Below are 17,414 nucleotides of genomic sequence, written 5' to 3'. Positions count from 1 at the left end.
GTGCATGGTGGTGGCAGAGGTCTTTACACTCTCCCAGTGCCGGCCCTCTGCGCCTGGGTTCTTCGAGGAACTGTACCGCCCCTACCTCCTCTGAAGCCACCACGGAAGCTGCGGCCTCGACGGAACCTTCCGGAGACCCCAAAGGTTTCAGTGTTCAGTTTTTTCTCCTCTGCCCATGTAGTTCGTCTGGAAATAATGAATCACATGTCAAATGTTTAATGAAAAAAATGCATATTTCAAAAGGTGCTATTAAACGCTGCAACAGCCAATCGGCCTGCCGCTGGATGCAGTTTGCCAGACTAAAAGCTAGCAAACAAACTCCCCACACCAAAGGAGAGATCCAGTCACACACTAGTACAACATGATCAATCCCTTACTACTACGTATTCAGTTACGACACATGTACTGCCCTGAAACATTCTCTAATTTCCAAGTGAAGTGCCAAACAGAGCCTTGGATTTAAAGCAAGCAGGACGAAAGACCGTATACACCAATTCTGGCAAGCCATGCGCCAACAATGGCTACTTTCACAGCATTCAGACACTCCAGATCCATTTTGGTTACCAAGAATCTAAAAGGCAACCATGGGCAACTTTATTTTCTAGGGCAAAAGATATTTCAAACCCTACCTGGATTTCATCTCTGAAGAGATGTTATCAAAGAACGACTTTGAACGGTCGTAATAAATATTGGGTCCCAAGGCTTCCTCCTCCGGGGTCCCATCACTATTTTGTGTTTCCACACCAGAATCTCCCTTCTCGTCTCCCTCCTTCTCTGGCTTGTCATCTGTAAAAGATTGGTATTAAGTACAGACTCTTATGTGGAAAGAGGGGGCCCTAGAGAAGAGAGAATTACCTTTGAAGCTAAGCTTATCTTTGAATTCCTTGTCCAGTTCCTCACGGTTAAATTGAGCATTTGCACTCTCAAAATCAAAGTCTCCATCAAATTTGATGGTGTTCTCCTTGACAGTCGCTGGGCGGTTCTGACCACGAGAACGGTTCCTTGTCCGCCTGTTACCTGTGTTAATCGATTACAAAAACAGATTAGCGCTTTGGTACAGCTTTATTTTTGTCCATATGTGCAGCTGTCTCCATATGTGCAGCTGTCTCCTCAGGCTGGGACACAACTTCTAGGCTTAGCCCCAGGTTGTTGGACAATGTATTACCCCATAAACAATTGCAGGGATTTTTTTTTATTGAGGGTGTACAGGATGTTGGGATTTTGCTAGAATAAGCAGATTGCATGGTGCTCCGCTTTCAAGTCACGTGACCCAAGGACAGCATCAGATCACATGGCCTACAAGAGCTCTGCACTGGGCACAGAAGTCAGTCTATATTCACTTTGCAGATTCTGCTGAACTCTGTACCCCAGCCCACATTTGCCATGCTCATGCTAGGCCGACGGGGCAACCCCTCCTGTTAAACTGATGAAGCTCAGTCAAAATTAAATCGGGGCATAAGGAACAAGGGTTAGCGAAGTCTCAAAATATAAGAACATTGCATGAAATCACCTAGCTTGATTCTGTTGAACAGATTATACACAATATGGGCAGTAGTACTAAAATGTATGGAAGAGAAGGTCAAGTATGGCAATTGGTAGTGTTCAAAAATAGACAACCTCAAAAATAGCCTAAAACATGTTTCTGAAAGCAATTTCTCCTATACAGCCTTTATCCTTTCACCAGTTCAGATGAACCTTTCCGACCCCACCAGTATAAATCCCCCTTGGTGACCCCCCCACTACTGTCGCATTACCTCACTGCCTTAAAAATTACCTGATCTCCGCCTGGGGGGTCGTCTGTTCTCGTCATTCACTGTATTCTGTACCTGTGTAGCAGGAGCTGGTACTGAAAGAGGCAGTAAGAAACTTAAAGCAAATATAGCTGAGAGCTGCACACAACAAATCTGTTGCAAGTGTTAGTGCCAGTATAGTTCATGAAAATGCAGAGATGAGAACAGGGCCATTGGCTGCAATGGCAGATATAGGACTGCATTTTTAGGACAGTTTATAAAGAAAAAAAAATAGGAACTGGCCCCCGAGACTGTTACTTTTTCGACTCTCTCCATAAGACCCAACACTAGTTCATGTCGGTTTCAGAAATTAGTAAGGCAGGGTCAAGATGCCAAACTCAGCTGAAAAAAGCAGGTGCCAAGGTCAAATGGTGTCTTATGACCCTCAGCAGGGGAACTATGCCCTGAGGCTTCATTCACTGACATCTCTAAAGGCACTGTGGTAGTGCACTGCCACAGTGAACCCAAGATGTATAGGATCCGACAACCTGCTGTTTCGGGATGACAGCTAAGGTTTTACGTTCTTTGACAATCCTGACCATGCCGCCAACATGGGCAACTTTCTGAAGCATTGAGTTTAGCGCCACTCAAAATCAGGAATGGGCCAATTGTTTGCAGTAGAGGATTGCACAGCAAGAGGTGAGACACTGTTCTCTCACTAGCTAAAAGCCCTCAACATCAAGCGAAGCATTTCACTGGGAGGAGAATATCAGTCCCCTCAAAACACAGCCAAAGCTTTCTCCATTACCATTAATATGTACAGGCTGTGCTGGTGCCTGGCCCGATGCCTGTCCCGGTGCCTGGCCTGGTCTGTTCCCTCGCTGGCTTACAGGGGGTCCTCTGGGCGGCTGGAGCTTCTTCTGTGCCAGATTCTCCACCGGACCTGTCTGGACCGCCTGTTCCACCATTGGACTCTTCCGTACTGGAGCGGATGGGAAGTTGGCTCCTAAGAAAATAAGACCGTTAGGCTGATGAACTGGCTCCACCAGGTACAAAACTTGACTAACTATAATTTCTTAAAGCAGACCCATCAAGCAGCACATGCCCATTATAGAACAAGTTCAGAACAAATATTGGCATCAAACTGGTGACATGGACAGTTTTTGGAAAGCAACCCTTATGGGTTCCAGGATCCATTACAGGCAATCCCTACCAAGGGCCCCTGCAAGAGCTGTACAACTGCAATTAGGCTGTGGGCCATACTAAGACATCTGCAGTGCACACTGCCAGTAAATGGGCTTCACAACTCTCAATTTGCTTTTATGCCTATGTACAACTGTTGCCATATAAGATGAGGCTATCCTACAATCGAGGTCACCCACTTATCTGCAGTGTGATCAGTACAGGCTGGTCTGCTGGTGGATGGGTCTGTTAAATTAAATCAATGGGGAGAAAAAAAAAGGACTAGCACATTTAAAGCCACAACTTTTTTTCTATCATGTGGAAGGGTTAGAACCAAAGTCAGATTTTTGAGGTCTAAATCCACACTGGGGAGATCTACCCTTTTTGTACCAGTGTCCATGGTCACCAGAACCAATGGGGAGATTTACCCTTTTTGTCCCACTGCCCATTGCCACCAGAAGCAATGGGGAGATTTACCCTTTTCGTCCCAGTGCTCATGGTCACCAGAACCAAATGTGATGGGAAAGCAACAGTTGTCCCCAGAAGGATAGGGCAAAAGTCCTATGGGGACACTCAAGGAAATTTGCCCTCACTGTTGCATCTGTGGAACAAGAAAGGAAAATTCCCCCAATGGCATATGCAACAAACTTGAAAGGAATTCAAACCTTTCCCTATATGCTAAAAGGTTTTGGCTTTAGATGCACTATAAAGTAGAGCTAAACCCTAACTTGAGGCATTTAGCCTCCAGGTTTTTGCCCATCTTGCATGTCAGTGATAAAAACCTTCAGCCTCTTAACCTCTCCCTTTCTTCAGGCACTTCCTATTGGCGACAAAGGTAGCTGCCTGCACAATTCCAGCTCAGGTGCTTGTGGTCTCCTCCACCAGGGAGGTCATGTGTCAGAATGACAATGCAGGAGTACAGGTGGGAGGTCATTGTCACCCTACAACAGGAAGTGCATGAGCAAGGACGATCATGCCGGTAGGACCAGGTTATCAATAAAAAGCTTCATAAATACTGAAACGCTTGTTCTGTAGAGGCCGTGTCCATGTATCAGGAGGCAACTGCTATTTACAGTACGTTTTCTCCCCACAGATTGGCATTACATGATAATCACAAATTCTTGTTTTCATAATAATGAATAATGTAGACATGAAACATTAGATGGAAAGAGGAGAGATTGTTAGTCAAGCTTGGTTAAACATGCATTGTACAGGTACTACTACAAGGGTGCATTAACATTAGAACAGCTGAACACACTGTACACTTAACCAGGTTGTTTTCATTCTGCAACCAGAAGGAAAAAACAATGCCACCTGGCTGACTTCTACTAGTATCTACACTCTTCATGTATCAGCCCAATATTACAAGGGGCCATTTTTAATCTTGCCCCCCACCCCAGCAGTCTTTACTGGTTGGACCCCGTGCAAACAATCTTTGCCTGGTCCTTATTCCTGCGCAGGTGCATTGCAGCTACATTTATTCCTATGGGGGTCCACTCTATGGCAGCCACCAGTGATCCTGGGGAGTACAGTTTTCCCCATAAGAAAGAATTGAGCTGCCGCACTCATGTGCAAGAGAACTCCGCAAAGACTGTTTCTGCAGAAAGTTTGTGTTTCAGGCGGAAGCAGTGCAGTAAGATTCACTGAACGGGGCAGAGTTAATTGTTAAGTGTGCCATATACACATCAAATTCCTCCATTTACACTAAAACAGCACAGATTGAGAATATCCCTCCACTGGCCATTGTATTCAAATAGTCTCAACACCCAAGACTGGCTGAACACCCAAACTGATAGGATGCAGTCACTTTTCAACCGATATTTCACCTGGCTCAGTTTATTTTAAATCCACTTGTCAAGCTGGGTGGTGCCAACATGGCTAGAAGTTCTGCAAATTCAGCAGAAATGGGCCACAATTTGAGTTGTGTATGGCTAGCTTTAGGCTGTTACATTCAGGGGCATGAGGGTCTTTAAAGACTATTAAAGGGGCAAACCACCTATGGGGTATGTACTTGTGGATATCTTTAATTTGATGGCTTGTATTCTGGGGAAAAATGACAGACAAGAAAATTCACCTGATAAGCAGGCTGCAGGTAAAGAAACAGTGGTGGCGACAAAATCTCGTTAGCGGGCCTATATGAGCCTTCCAAGTATAAAACTTGGATTTTTCCTCACTTACAGTCCTGGTGACAATGGTTACCAGGGCAGATAGAGGGTGCCAGTGGGCACACCGACAGCAATAAAAACGGTCAAGGCTGCTAACCCTTCCCACTATCCAAAACCAAGGTTTGGCTTAAGATACACTAAGCCATCTAAACATTGATTTGTGATCTAAGGATTATAATGTCCATATTCGCCATCTGGGGAATGAAGGCTTCATTACAGCTGTAAGGAAATGCAGCAATTTAGATTCCATTAGGTTGTCCGTGATTGTATCATATTCACCAAGTGAGGAAAATACAAAAAGACCTATCAATATTTCACTTGTTAATCAATAACTCATCTTGGTGGTATAGCCATAGGCGTCAGGTGTGGGGATTATTGATTTTATAATTTGTCTGTTCTAAGGTACAAGGTTTCATGAAAATATTACTCTTCCCCGTTTCTGTGCAGACCCAAATTTTGGTTTCTCTCTTGTTAGCATATATTTTACACCCAGGGACTTCAACTATTGTGGGTGTACAAGTTACAATTCCTATTGAGTTTGCAGTTTTAAAAGCTGCCTGATCTGAAAACTCACCCAACATCTCAGAATAAGTCAATAGTAGGGTGGTTACCCAAAATTCTGCAGTCACCAGACCATCAAGTCATTCTACTGGATTTATGGTGGGAATCTTTGGGCGGCACAATAAAACCAAAGCTGGTTAGCCTTGAAAAATATCATCTGAAGCCAAAACTTTTGAGGGCGTGACTCGAGAGTGAAACTGCTAGTAGGTAACAAACTAGTAGTGCCTAAGCGTTCCAAATCCCAAAGTAACCTATTAAATTGAATAACTTAACAGTTTATGAACCCCGTTGGAGACCCCAACCGAACTCCGTTGGATTATACACAATTTCAATGCGACAAACTCCACACAGAATATTTGAAACCAGTGCTATCCATACTGGAATTTTTTTTTTATTTTTTTTTTTACCTGTAAGTCCATTTTTTTGTAATAGGGACAAACTGGGTAAAGGTTAAGAGTTTCCACCTCCAGGTCCCTTCTGTTTTATCAGAAGGGGAAAAAAATCGGTAATGGAGTCCATAAAGAAAAGATGACTGGGGTTGTTAGTGTTACCCTACTAAAAAGCCACTGAAACTGCCAAAAAGTTATAGAAAATGTCTAAGGAGACCAGTATGAGAAAACTGGATGGGGTTACAAATCTTAATCTGCTATCTAAAGGTTTTAGCTGGAAATACTAGCCCTAGTTTCCACTGCACCCTAATGCCCATCTATACAACCCCATTATTGTGAATTTAGTCTAGACAAAGTGACATTTTTATCTTCTGGTCATGAAAAAGGGAAAAATTAAAAAGGCAGCTGATTGGTTACAATGGGAAATATTTTTACATTTTGGAAACACCATAATACAACTAGGACAAAATAACACTAATGCAGCCAAGGAAATACAAAGTTGATATTTGTACTAGACCCACGTAGATCATTAACAGGTAGGTGGGTTAATTAAATTACAATACAAGCAGCTAGACTACCACTCCCGCAGTTTACATAAACACCAAGGGCAGACAACTATGGAATTCACGAGCCAGTCTGTCCAATTCAGCCACTAGGAATTGTTTAGGAGACAGCGCCTTTGACAGCTAGAGAAAATGCCAAAAGTTAGGTGCTGGCTGTGATTTTTAGGGAGCATGGGCTACCTGGCTCCTGGGATTTGTATAGCCGTTAGACAGCATTAGAAGTTCTGGTACAATGGCCTTCAAAGACTAATCTTGGCCACTTAGACAAGGTGACTAACGTTTAAGGCAATGTGTGTAATGCCCACCTTGCAAACACATACTCCTCTCTCCAGCCCTTCTCCGCCACTTGTGTCCACCAATGAAAACACCCAATGCTGCATGGGGGACATTCACACACCTCCTAATCTCCAGGCCCAAGCTCTGTCAGACAGAGGGGACTTAGCCTCCTCCGACAATGGCTGACACTGGGTATTTTGGAGACAGTTGCAACAGAGGAAAGAAAGGTGCGATAGCACCAGAACGAGGATTATCACAAGGTGACTGTCTTTGGAAGTGACTTCACCCTATAAATTCTGTAAAAGCCAGTGGCATTCATAAGGCATAAGAATCTGAAGGCTTTGGACTAAATTGTGGGGAAAAAAATGAGATTTGAGAAGTGTAGCAGACAGACTACATAAAGGCAAGGTTAGTCCAGTATGGTACAAGGTCACTGGTTTCCCAATTGCTCAGAACCTGCAAAGCACAACCAGACAACATGAAACAGAACTATTCTATGCATGCATGGGCTAAAAGGAAGGGATCACATGAAAAGCATGCAGAGCATTACAAACGACAAGTTGGCCATGTTACCCTTCGAGGAGAGGTGCGAGGGCTCCGCCAGTATGTCGGGATCCGGCAGGGCAGGCTGTGGAGATGGGGAGGAGCAGGAGCTGGATTCTGCGGCTGAGGCCGAAGGACTTACCAGCTTCTCTGCATGGACAGGGCACAACAATAATTAACAAGTCATTAACATAACGGGATTCAAGTACCAAAATTACATAATTTACTATAACAGCCAAAATTGTCCATCATTCTCAAACGTGCACAGGAAAAATGACAGCTGGTATCTGGAAAACCCTCCAATTGTCCTCCGACATGACAGCGCTCAGTACAATGTGCTGCAAACAAAGCAAGTTTTATGTACAGACTTAAATAACACAAGTAGGTTTCCAAAGAGAAATGAAGCTCCCCACAAAGATTTTGAATGTTAAAGCCGACTACGCACCATGTCCTATAAATAAAATGAACAATGTACTTGATATTTAAGCCAGGAAGGCATTTTCCACCCACAGCTCATGGGCTCAAAGATGCCTATGCACCAAGACAGCTGGTAATTTATCAGATTGGCAGGCTGCTGTGACAACACACGGTGACCCCAATCACACCTGAGCATTAGCTTTTTTGCATGCTCCTGAGGATTTCTAAACATGTTTTAAAGCTTCAGGCATTTTTGTTTTGGCCAACAGAAAACACTAATTTTGGACATCACATGTCATGTATGTATCCGCGTCCTGCTTTTTTCCCCCTCTGATGTCTTATATGTGCTATCGGAGATTCTCAATGCAGGAAAACCTCATTCCCAATTTCCTCCCAGATGCTCTAGCACTTGCCACAGTTCTTGAAATGGGCATCACTAAGGGTCATAGAGGTTCTTTAGGGCCCTCACCAGCCAAATCAAATTTTCGATCCATTTTTAATCAAATAGGGTTGAACTTGATGGACCTGTGTCTTTATTCAACCTCAAATACTATGTAACATCCAGCATGGGCACTACGTAATCCTCCATTTTGTTCACAAGCCTGAGGTTGCTTGGACAAGGAGGCTGGCTGCTGGGCACCAAATGCTTATGTTCCATATTTTTTTAGGTGCTACCAGTGAAGTCTCTGTGGCCAAAAACCGTTCAATTATGCCTGATGCTCAAGTGTTAATGGGCACCATTTCATATATTGGGAATTTTCAAGTTGAGCTTTGTTGCATTTCAGGAAATGCCCAACAAAATCGCTAAGGTGTAAATGTGGGGCTTTGTATTAAAAAGCTAAGCAGTACAGAACATATTGGCAGCCTCAGAGCTTCTTCAAAACAGATTGGTTGGAATTCGAGGAGCATTTCCCCCAATGGTTATCAGCGCAAACAACGCAGAGGTTTTCCATCTTGGACTGATGGTGGAGAACCCCCTTAACCAGTCAGTAATACTAAATTGAACACAGGCAATTTGAAGTGTAAGCCTCTGAAGTCAGGATGCTGGGACTGACCCATGTGATTAACCATCCCCTTCCCAGGGCAAGGAAAGCCGCACAGTGGCATAGAGGTTAGCAATTCTGCCCTGCAGCACTAAGGGTCCGTAGTTCAAATCTTGGCTAGATCACCATCTGCAAGGTGTTTGCATATTCTCTGTGCTTGCATGTGTTTCCTCCGGGTACTTCCGCTCCCTGCCACACTGCAAAGACATGCTGCTAGGTTAATTGACTTCTGTCTAAACTGGCCCTCATATGTATGCATGTGAGATGAGGAACATGCATGCTAAGGTCCTTGGTAGCAGGGACTGATGTGAATGTGCTGGGTAAATTGTTGCTGCTCTATAAATATGTCATAAATAAGGACCGGCTATTGTCCAACAAAAGGCAGATTCTTCAGGCTTCTTACTGGAGTGAATTTTCATTTAAGAAGCTGCTTTCAGGTCGGCTTTAAGATTCTGTTCTCACGTGTGTTTCCTGTGTGTCTGCACGTCAGTGAAAGCAAGCTAAAAATAGAGGCCATTACAGGCAATGAACATCGTGCACACCAACACTGCAGGGAGGTTTACCGCCAGATCAGAATTAAAGGAGTCATTCTGCAAGTCTTTTATCTAGGAGGCTTTACACAGATATACTTGGTGATTCCCATCCCTCTCTGAAGTGGCCACTTCCAGGAGTGTCAGCTGTCTAGCTCCCCATTGGGCCCTGTGGTTCCATTTACTGGCCCCTACAGGAAACTGGCATAGGAGGTGATTGATTGAACCACAGTGGGCAGAGGGGGACCAGGCACCAGATACTCCAGGACTTCAGAAGTGGAGGACTAGTCAGCCACCATAGTCCTTTGCAAAAAGTGGAAAAAAGGCCCCTGTAGAAAAAGGTTAAAGGAGAACTATGAGGTGAGTGCTTTTCACTCACCTCATAGTTCTAGACGACCTGTGACAATGAGACTGTCACAGGTCGGCTCAGTAGATCGGGAGGTGAGCAAACACATACCGGCGTTCGCTCACCTCTCGATCCTGTCACGGCACTCTGCCGTGACAGGGGAGGGGCTGGATTCCCCCCTCCCCGCTCAGATCCGCCAGCACTGACTGGCGGAAAGGACGGGGATGGTATAGCTGGCTCTGCCTCTAGATAGGCAGAGCCAGCTGTCACTCACGCAGCTGGGCGGATCCAGACATAATTGTCAGGATCCACTTCAGGGGCTCAGTATACTGCGAGCAGCAGCTCGCGGTATACTGCCGCGTCTCAGTATACCACAAGCTACAGCTCGCGGTATACTGAGCCTAGGGTGACGGGAGGACGCTAGTTTGTGTCCTCCTGTTACCCTGAGAACTATGGGGAAAAGCCCTGACCCTATAGTTCTCATTTAAAGGGTAATTCCACTTTCCCCCTCTCCCCCTACTCATCACGGTCACCTGACTGCACTGAATAATGAGTACTCGCCACTTGCGATCGGGTCGCAGTACAGATAGTACACCGGCAGCCGCAGAGAATGAGCATTCACTCTAAGATAAGAGCATTGGGTGAAGGGGTAGATTGGTGGGGGTAATTCCATTTTCCCCAAATTCACCTGGGATAGTGGAAATACCCTTTAACATGTTGTGCTACCAAACTATCGAGTGACAGTCCCCAATATCTTCAAATTGACTTCATACACAGACTTGCAGCTCAGTGAATGTAGGGTCAGACTTGCATTGAGAAAGAAAAGTTATATACAATTACCATGCAGCATTAGCAAGCTGAAAGCAGTGCAAATATCTTAATATATGGCAGTAAACTAAAGATCACACGTCCATATTTTTATTATATTTACATTATGTTGATCACAAACAAAAACGTGACACTGGGTTCCATCTGAGTGGAATGTATAGCTGTTGTGTATAACAGTAAGGCATGAGAGATGGGAAAGGGCATGATTAAGCTTTGAAGCAATCATTTACATATTAGACCCCTCCCAGATTAACACCTTCCTGCCTGCAATCCCTATGAACATTTCTCAGCACATTACCCTGTGCTAAGAATACATTAATATCATTCCAAAGTGAATGAGCAGCTGGCACCCATGCTACTGTCAGATTTGTGGCTAGCACTGTCATATACAGCAACTGGAACGTAGTCGCCAGGGCAACTGATCATGTGATCGCCAGGGCAACTGATCATGTGATCGCCAGGGCAACTGATCATGTGATCGCCAGGGCAACTGATCATGTGATCACATGCTTTTGTTTGCAAACAACCCTGTGACGGCCAGCTGAGCTGTCATCGGGCCTCACAGAGAGGCATTTGAAGAGCCAGAGACCAGCAACTTCTGCCGTCAAAGATTAACAGGGTTAAAATAATTTTTAAAAGCCGTTACCATGCATCTAAACCCAAGAGTAAATATTTTATGTGGGCAGCATAGATGTGGTGGCTGCAATATATTCAGAATAAACTGCAAACAAACCGGGATCCACCAAATGCTTTCATTGCATCGTGGCATAAAAGCGATCGCAAAAAAAAAAATACATGTTTCAGCACCAACAGGCGTTAGTCATAGCTAGTGGTGGCAGCATCAGGGTTGTTTTCCTGGATGGTCTTCCATTTCCACCTGATGATCCTGCCAGCAACACTTCCTGTCCTAGGGTGACAGTATTTCACCCTAGGACAAGAAGCATTTCTATACTTTATGGAGAATCCGCACTGTCACCCTAGGACAGGATGTTAGAACACCTTCCCCCATCCTCCTTTGCATCACAAAGCGAGGTGGTTTGTAGCTCACATAAAAGCTGCAAAGTTTAAATAACCTTGTTCAAGATTTCAGTTCAGTATAAAGTTACAAGGGCAGCTTTTCTGCCAAGATCTACATGTATTTCGTAACTTGCAGAATATATACTTAAAACTAATGCAGCCACCACATCCATGTACTGGTAGGCTGCAATACATTACATTTCTATTCTTGGGCTTGGGTTGTATATTACGTGTTGATGCAAACTATCCTTCAGCTATTCTGACAAGCAGCCTACAGGGTCCTATGTACAAAGCTGATCCAAACTACATTAGGTAGGATGTTTTACATTTAAAAACGGTAGAAACACACTTAGGGGTGTATTCATCTACAGAGCCACTCACCTTGTGAAACAGCATGCACATTTGTTCTGTGCAAATGGAGGGAAAAACACATTTGCATCTCTTACTTTCCAGGTAGAAAGCATCATCAGGTGAACCACATTGTGGCCACTGGATGGCGCTATGTTCCTCTGCTCCATCTGGTGGCCACAGTGTGGGATTTTCTGACATTACTTGGTATTCTGCCTGGAAAGAACATATACCAGCATTCATTTTGCCTCTATTTGCACAGAATGAACACATGCTATTTTGCAGGACGAGCACCTCTATGAATTGTTAATACACCCCCTATAATTCTACACGGCACCTGCTGGTGAAATCTGGTATGACCGGTTATAAAATACTCTGAATCGGAACTGTTGGAGATTTGCTCAATTAGAATTTGCGAACAATCAGCTCTGAAAGCTGCTGCAGGTATGTGCCTAGACGCCTTTTCTACATACCAAACAGTAGCCTCAGTTTTGATAAAGTGACAGCCAGTTTCAGTCTAAGCACCATATAACAGGATGGTGGCCACACTGTTTATAAAGGGCACATGGGGAATGAGGACCCCGGGTATCACTGCAGGGAAGGGTCCATTACCATTTTCTCGGAAATCTCCTTCATAAATGTTTACAGCCAGACCGATTTCCATAATTTTAGTCTCAGATAAGATGAATGTTTACAGATCTACACCCAACAATTACTAATAGCACTTACCAAGGCCCAAGGATGCAGCATACTGCTGGCTCAGGAGGGAGGAAGCTGCCAGCTGACCATATGTTGGCATGCCACGGAACGGACTGTAAGGCACGGACGACTGGTATGACGATGTTGAAGCAGAGCCCAACGATGACTAAAGAAAAGATGGGCAAGGCTATTAAAATCCCAGCAACACAGAACACAGAAGGAGACCACCTATAACATTTAAAACGGAGTCCTTTCCCATGTTTAAAGAGACCCAGTCACAGCCCCAATTCATAACTTCTAGCAGGGTTTTCTTGCAGGGTTTCCTTTCCAAAAGTTCACTTGCAACTTCCCTCTATACTGGCTAAAACATTTGACTGGTCCAAGTAAAGTCAACTCCCTAACAGAACCTCTTTGCCCTCCTAGCACTCTCCTGAGATTGTGCTGACCTGGCTCCTCCAACCCTCCCTTCACTTCCCTGTATACCCTTTTATGTGGCAGCAAAGAGGGAATACCAATAGTGAGTCTGCTGACATCACATCCAAGATGGAGGCACCCAACAGCAGTCTCAGCATTGCACAATGGAGGCTTTTACAGGGAAACATGCCTAAAATACATTAAATGTACATAATATGGGAAGACTGGAAATGAACGACCTGCAAATAGTCTCTTTAAAGATCGATCTATGATGGCTCTTTCCACTAAGCAAAGACACTGCAATGAGCCCCTGCTCTAGGAGGGCAGTCTGTCCTACGTCCCTATCCAACCATTCCACAGCCTATCTAGAAAGAAGCCAATTCTGGTAGCAAGGCAGAATACTCAATCATGGGGAAAGCATGCTATTGGCACGAAGAGCCCCTGGTCACTGAGCACTGAACCCCACCACTGCAAGGCCAAGTGCTAAGCACATAGGCTGGCTATAGACCGATAGTTGGTAGTACATCTGCCCACCTCCACTTACATTAGTAAAGAATGGAACCCTTCACATCAGAGTTCCTCTACATCTATGCCCCCCTTTCGCATCAGAGTTCCTCTACATCAAGAGCTCCACTTTCACATAATGATACCCCTTACACCAGAAGCCTACCTTCACCATGGATAAGCTTAACGCTGTACAATTTTGAGGCACCCCTAAAGAAACCATGAGGCACCCCGGGGTGCCACAGCACCCTGGTTGAGAAGGACTGTCCTAATATACCCCAGACTGCTGCAGTGTTAAGGGCCTGCCAGCCATCCTGCACATTTCACAAGGCTGAGATCTCTTCTCATCTCCTGCAGGTGACAATCACATCCCACCTTCGCTTTGTTAGATGGCGCTTCGTCGCGTTGCTGAACCCTATAATTATCTTGTTACTGTCGGGGATTCGACGACAAGTTACACAAACATGGACTATATCTGGCATTAGAGGATTAAAGGGCTGCCTGTTCCAGTTCTATATTTTATAACCAGATAAATTAGCCATCAGCCACCCAAATCCAATGCGTCACCCAACAGATTCTATGTGTTTGGGAGATGGAAAAACTGAGTTAGGTACCTGGTAACTATCTCTCAGATGCTGTCCTGGAAGATTACTTGGGAAAACTTGTTGCCATTGAGCATTTAACAGCCACCACCACCACAATCAGTATGCATGCCCTATATATTGACCTTTTAATACATACCTGTTAAAGTCCGGGCAAAAGAACAATTAGACCTCTGCAATACATATACATCTCTACATTTTGCATCTAAAAAATCTGCAGGGCCTCAACGGCATCAAAATCCCAAACAGTGTTGACCTGTCTAGTTGTGTATGGGACTACAAAACACCTCTGGACTAGGGAAGTCATCCCCTCAAGGAAAGGTGTACTGCAGTCCAGAACTGGTCGGGGCTGACAGCTTGCTTGGGATTCTCATGCAGCAGAAGCAGAGTTGTCAGCTCGCACAGGAAGTTGGGAGCCCACTGGATGTCTGCACAATGAGAAGGCATTCTGTACTTGTGGCATTTCTAAAAGTGATTTTATGGGAATTGTGTGTGGATTGAGAGAACTACATATTTTTTATTTGCTCAAACATACAACACCCCTGTATGTGACCACAAATTACCTGGACATTTGTGCTCTCGCTTTGATAGACCAAGTGCTGACATGGCTTAAACACCAAGGCACTCTAGTTTTAGTAATTCAGCTGCCAGAAATCTTACATTTCTATTCAGGGTCCTTTGCCTGGACTCTTAGAACCGGTACAGGGGTTTCAGAGGGGCCACAGACTACTTGGAAATTTGAGCAGTGGGCAACCAGCTCCCACACCCATAATCCCTCAGTGGATATAAAGTAGACCACCACCAAGAGCCTAAGGGAAAACCAATCAGTCATCCATACCCTATAGAACGATTTAGGAGACTGAGGGCTTAGGAGTGGGAGGGGGTTTTATAGTGTGCTTGTGTTTCCTGTTCAGGAGGAACCAATCAAGTCTCACGTAGCGGTCCTGGAAGAGGACTGGGGAAGCGATAGGAACCTGATAACCAAGTCAATAGGCCTATGCACCATCAGGTTCCTATTGCTGCCCCAGTCCTCTTCCAGGACAGCTACGTGAGACTTGATTGGCTCCAAAATCCATGTTCATGCTTGGACTTCCTGAATGCAGCACATGGCTTGGCAAGCTCCTCCCTGTTGCCTGCGTTAGTGCATAAGCCTATTGACTTGGTTAACGCAGGCAACAGGGAGGAGCTTGCCAAGCCATGTGCAGCATTCAGGAAGTTCAAGCGTGAACATGGATTTTGGAGCCAATCAAGTCTCGCGTAGCTGTCCTGGAAGAGGACTGAGGAAGCGATAGGAACCTGATAACCAAGTCAATAGGCCTATGCACTAACGCAGGCAACAGGAAGGAGCTTGCCAAGCCAAGTGCAGCATTCAGGAAGTTCAAGCTTGAACCTGGATTTTGAGGGTGCTCTGCCACAGGGAAGGAAAGCACATCTTGCCTATAATACTTCCTATTAAATCATTAGTATTTTGTCAGGTACAAAGTACACGGTTGCTTTAAAACCAATAGATGACCCACAAATTTGCACGCAATTTAGGAAACCGTTCAATGTAATATCCTTAGTTTACATACCTGGACAATGGCTGGATCCTGGGGCAAGGCATGCTGGGCCTTGGGTGGCTCACACACAGTAATATCTTTAATGTCACTGCCCCTGAAGATGATATACTCGTATACCTCTTCGCGAGGGGGTGCTGGCCTGTCAGTCGGACGGTCTTCTGTTCCAAAGGAACGTACTGTACAGAGAGCAAGAGACTGTTAAGGGAAGAATTGCAGAATACCATTCCTCAGAGTGCCTTGCTCCCAAGAGCAACCAGACGGGTGCAGTATGTTAGATTGTAAGCCCTCAGGGGAAGGGCCCTCTACCATCTTGTCTTGTATTGTGATGTCTTCCTTATATTGTAAAGCGCCGCGCAAACTGTTGGCACTATATATATATCGTGTATAATAGTAATTATGAGAAAAGAGACCACACCACTCTGATGGCCAACTATAGGATGCATGGAATAACCAGGGCATCCATCATGCCTCAGATAAAATGTTATGGGACCCAAATTAACCAAACCCTCCCTGTAAGTGAAAAGCCTGGATACCCATGAAACCCATAAACACCCAACTCTACCCCACTGGAACACTTCCAGGGCATGTAATGGGCAGCCAAGTTAACCAATGTCTAACTCCTGCATGATGACTGTAGCCTGACAAGGTCATTCAGAAACCCTAAAGACTTTGTGTTAAGTGCATAAGGTCCCAGTCGATTGGACTCTTCTCTGCCACCAGTCAAGATGGTCATTGGCCCTTAGTGCATAATCAGGCTATAAAGCGACCCATCAGCACCAGTCCCCCATAGTATAAAGAGATGGTATAAACATTAAAGAGGTTACCCACTTCTAGCAATTCACTCTGCAAAGAAAAGCCAGGGGCACTGAGGACCTCATACCCTCTAACATACACCCTAAATAACGTACTAGGTTTCCCACTTTCAGGCACCCATTGCCCCAATGAAGGTCCTGTGTTAATAGGCTTAAGTTGATGGCTTCAGTCTGAGATGCTTCAGAGAAGATTCCAAATTCATTGACATGTGCATCTGACCTCCTCCTGACCTCCATAAGCTGGTTTTGCATTCCAATAGAGAGATTTAAAAAAAATGTTTTTTAAACCAACAAAAGCCAATGAGAGGCCCTTAAGCACCCAACACATCCCTAATTAAAAAAGGCACCCAGTGACCAATCCAGGTTTGGACATCAAATCTTAAGTGGTTGCTAGATGGCTGAAGCTATAAACAAGATGGCTGTAATGGCTACCCATCCTGAGGAGAAAGGCTCAAGGTTCATCTCCATCTAACAGACATCTAGATGCATACCTGGCATCCTGCAGATGACCTCAAGGGCTCCCATAGCTTGGCCAGGGCTCAGCGGCCTCCACCAAGCAGGTGGTGCCATTGAGCTCCATCCCACCCAGCAGGTAATGCTTTTGGCAGCTCTTCCTCACCCAGCAGGTAGGGTTTTGGTAGCTGCACCTCACTCAGCAGGTAGGGTTTTTGTAGCTGCACTTCACTCAGCTGGTAGGGTTTTTGTAGCTGCACCTCACTCAGCAGGTAGGGTTTTTGGGAGCTTCAACCTACATAGCAGGTAGCATTTTTGGGGTTGCCATCCAACAGGTAGTGTTTTGGGGGATCCCATCCCATACAGAGTTTATGAGAGCTACATCCGAAACAGCTGAGTGTTTTGGGGAGCTCCAACCCAGCAGGTAGTACTT

The 17,414-nt window shown here is 45.0% G+C and overlaps 1 protein-coding gene across 1 annotated transcript in view; it reads right to left on the bottom strand.

Annotated features, from left to right (window-relative positions):
- The window catches only part of LSM14B (LSM family member 14B), a 26,076-nt gene that overhangs the window by 714 nt on the left and 7,948 nt on the right, over positions 1–17,414 (bottom strand). The window contains exons 3-8 of the mRNA XM_018560062.1: positions 12,668–12,803; positions 2,527–2,736; positions 1,775–1,813; positions 856–1,017; positions 630–786; positions 1–186 (exon numbers count right to left, since the gene is read on the bottom strand). Coding sequence (XP_018415564.1) covers positions 24–186; positions 630–786; positions 856–1,017; positions 1,775–1,813; positions 2,527–2,736; positions 12,668–12,803 — 867 coding nt within the window. The 3' untranslated portion in view covers positions 1–23. The remainder of the gene's footprint in view (positions 187–629; positions 787–855; positions 1,018–1,774; positions 1,814–2,526; positions 2,737–12,667; positions 12,804–17,414) is intronic.

This window comes from Nanorana parkeri, unplaced genomic scaffold, assembly GCF_000935625.1.
Source record: "Nanorana parkeri isolate BGI_ZX_2015 unplaced genomic scaffold, ASM93562v1 scaffold17, whole genome shotgun sequence".
Taxonomy (NCBI): Eukaryota; Metazoa; Chordata; class Amphibia; order Anura; family Dicroglossidae; genus Nanorana; species Nanorana parkeri.
The sequence above is the reverse complement of the archived record's forward strand: the minus strand, read 5'-3'. Positions and strand labels throughout refer to the sequence as shown.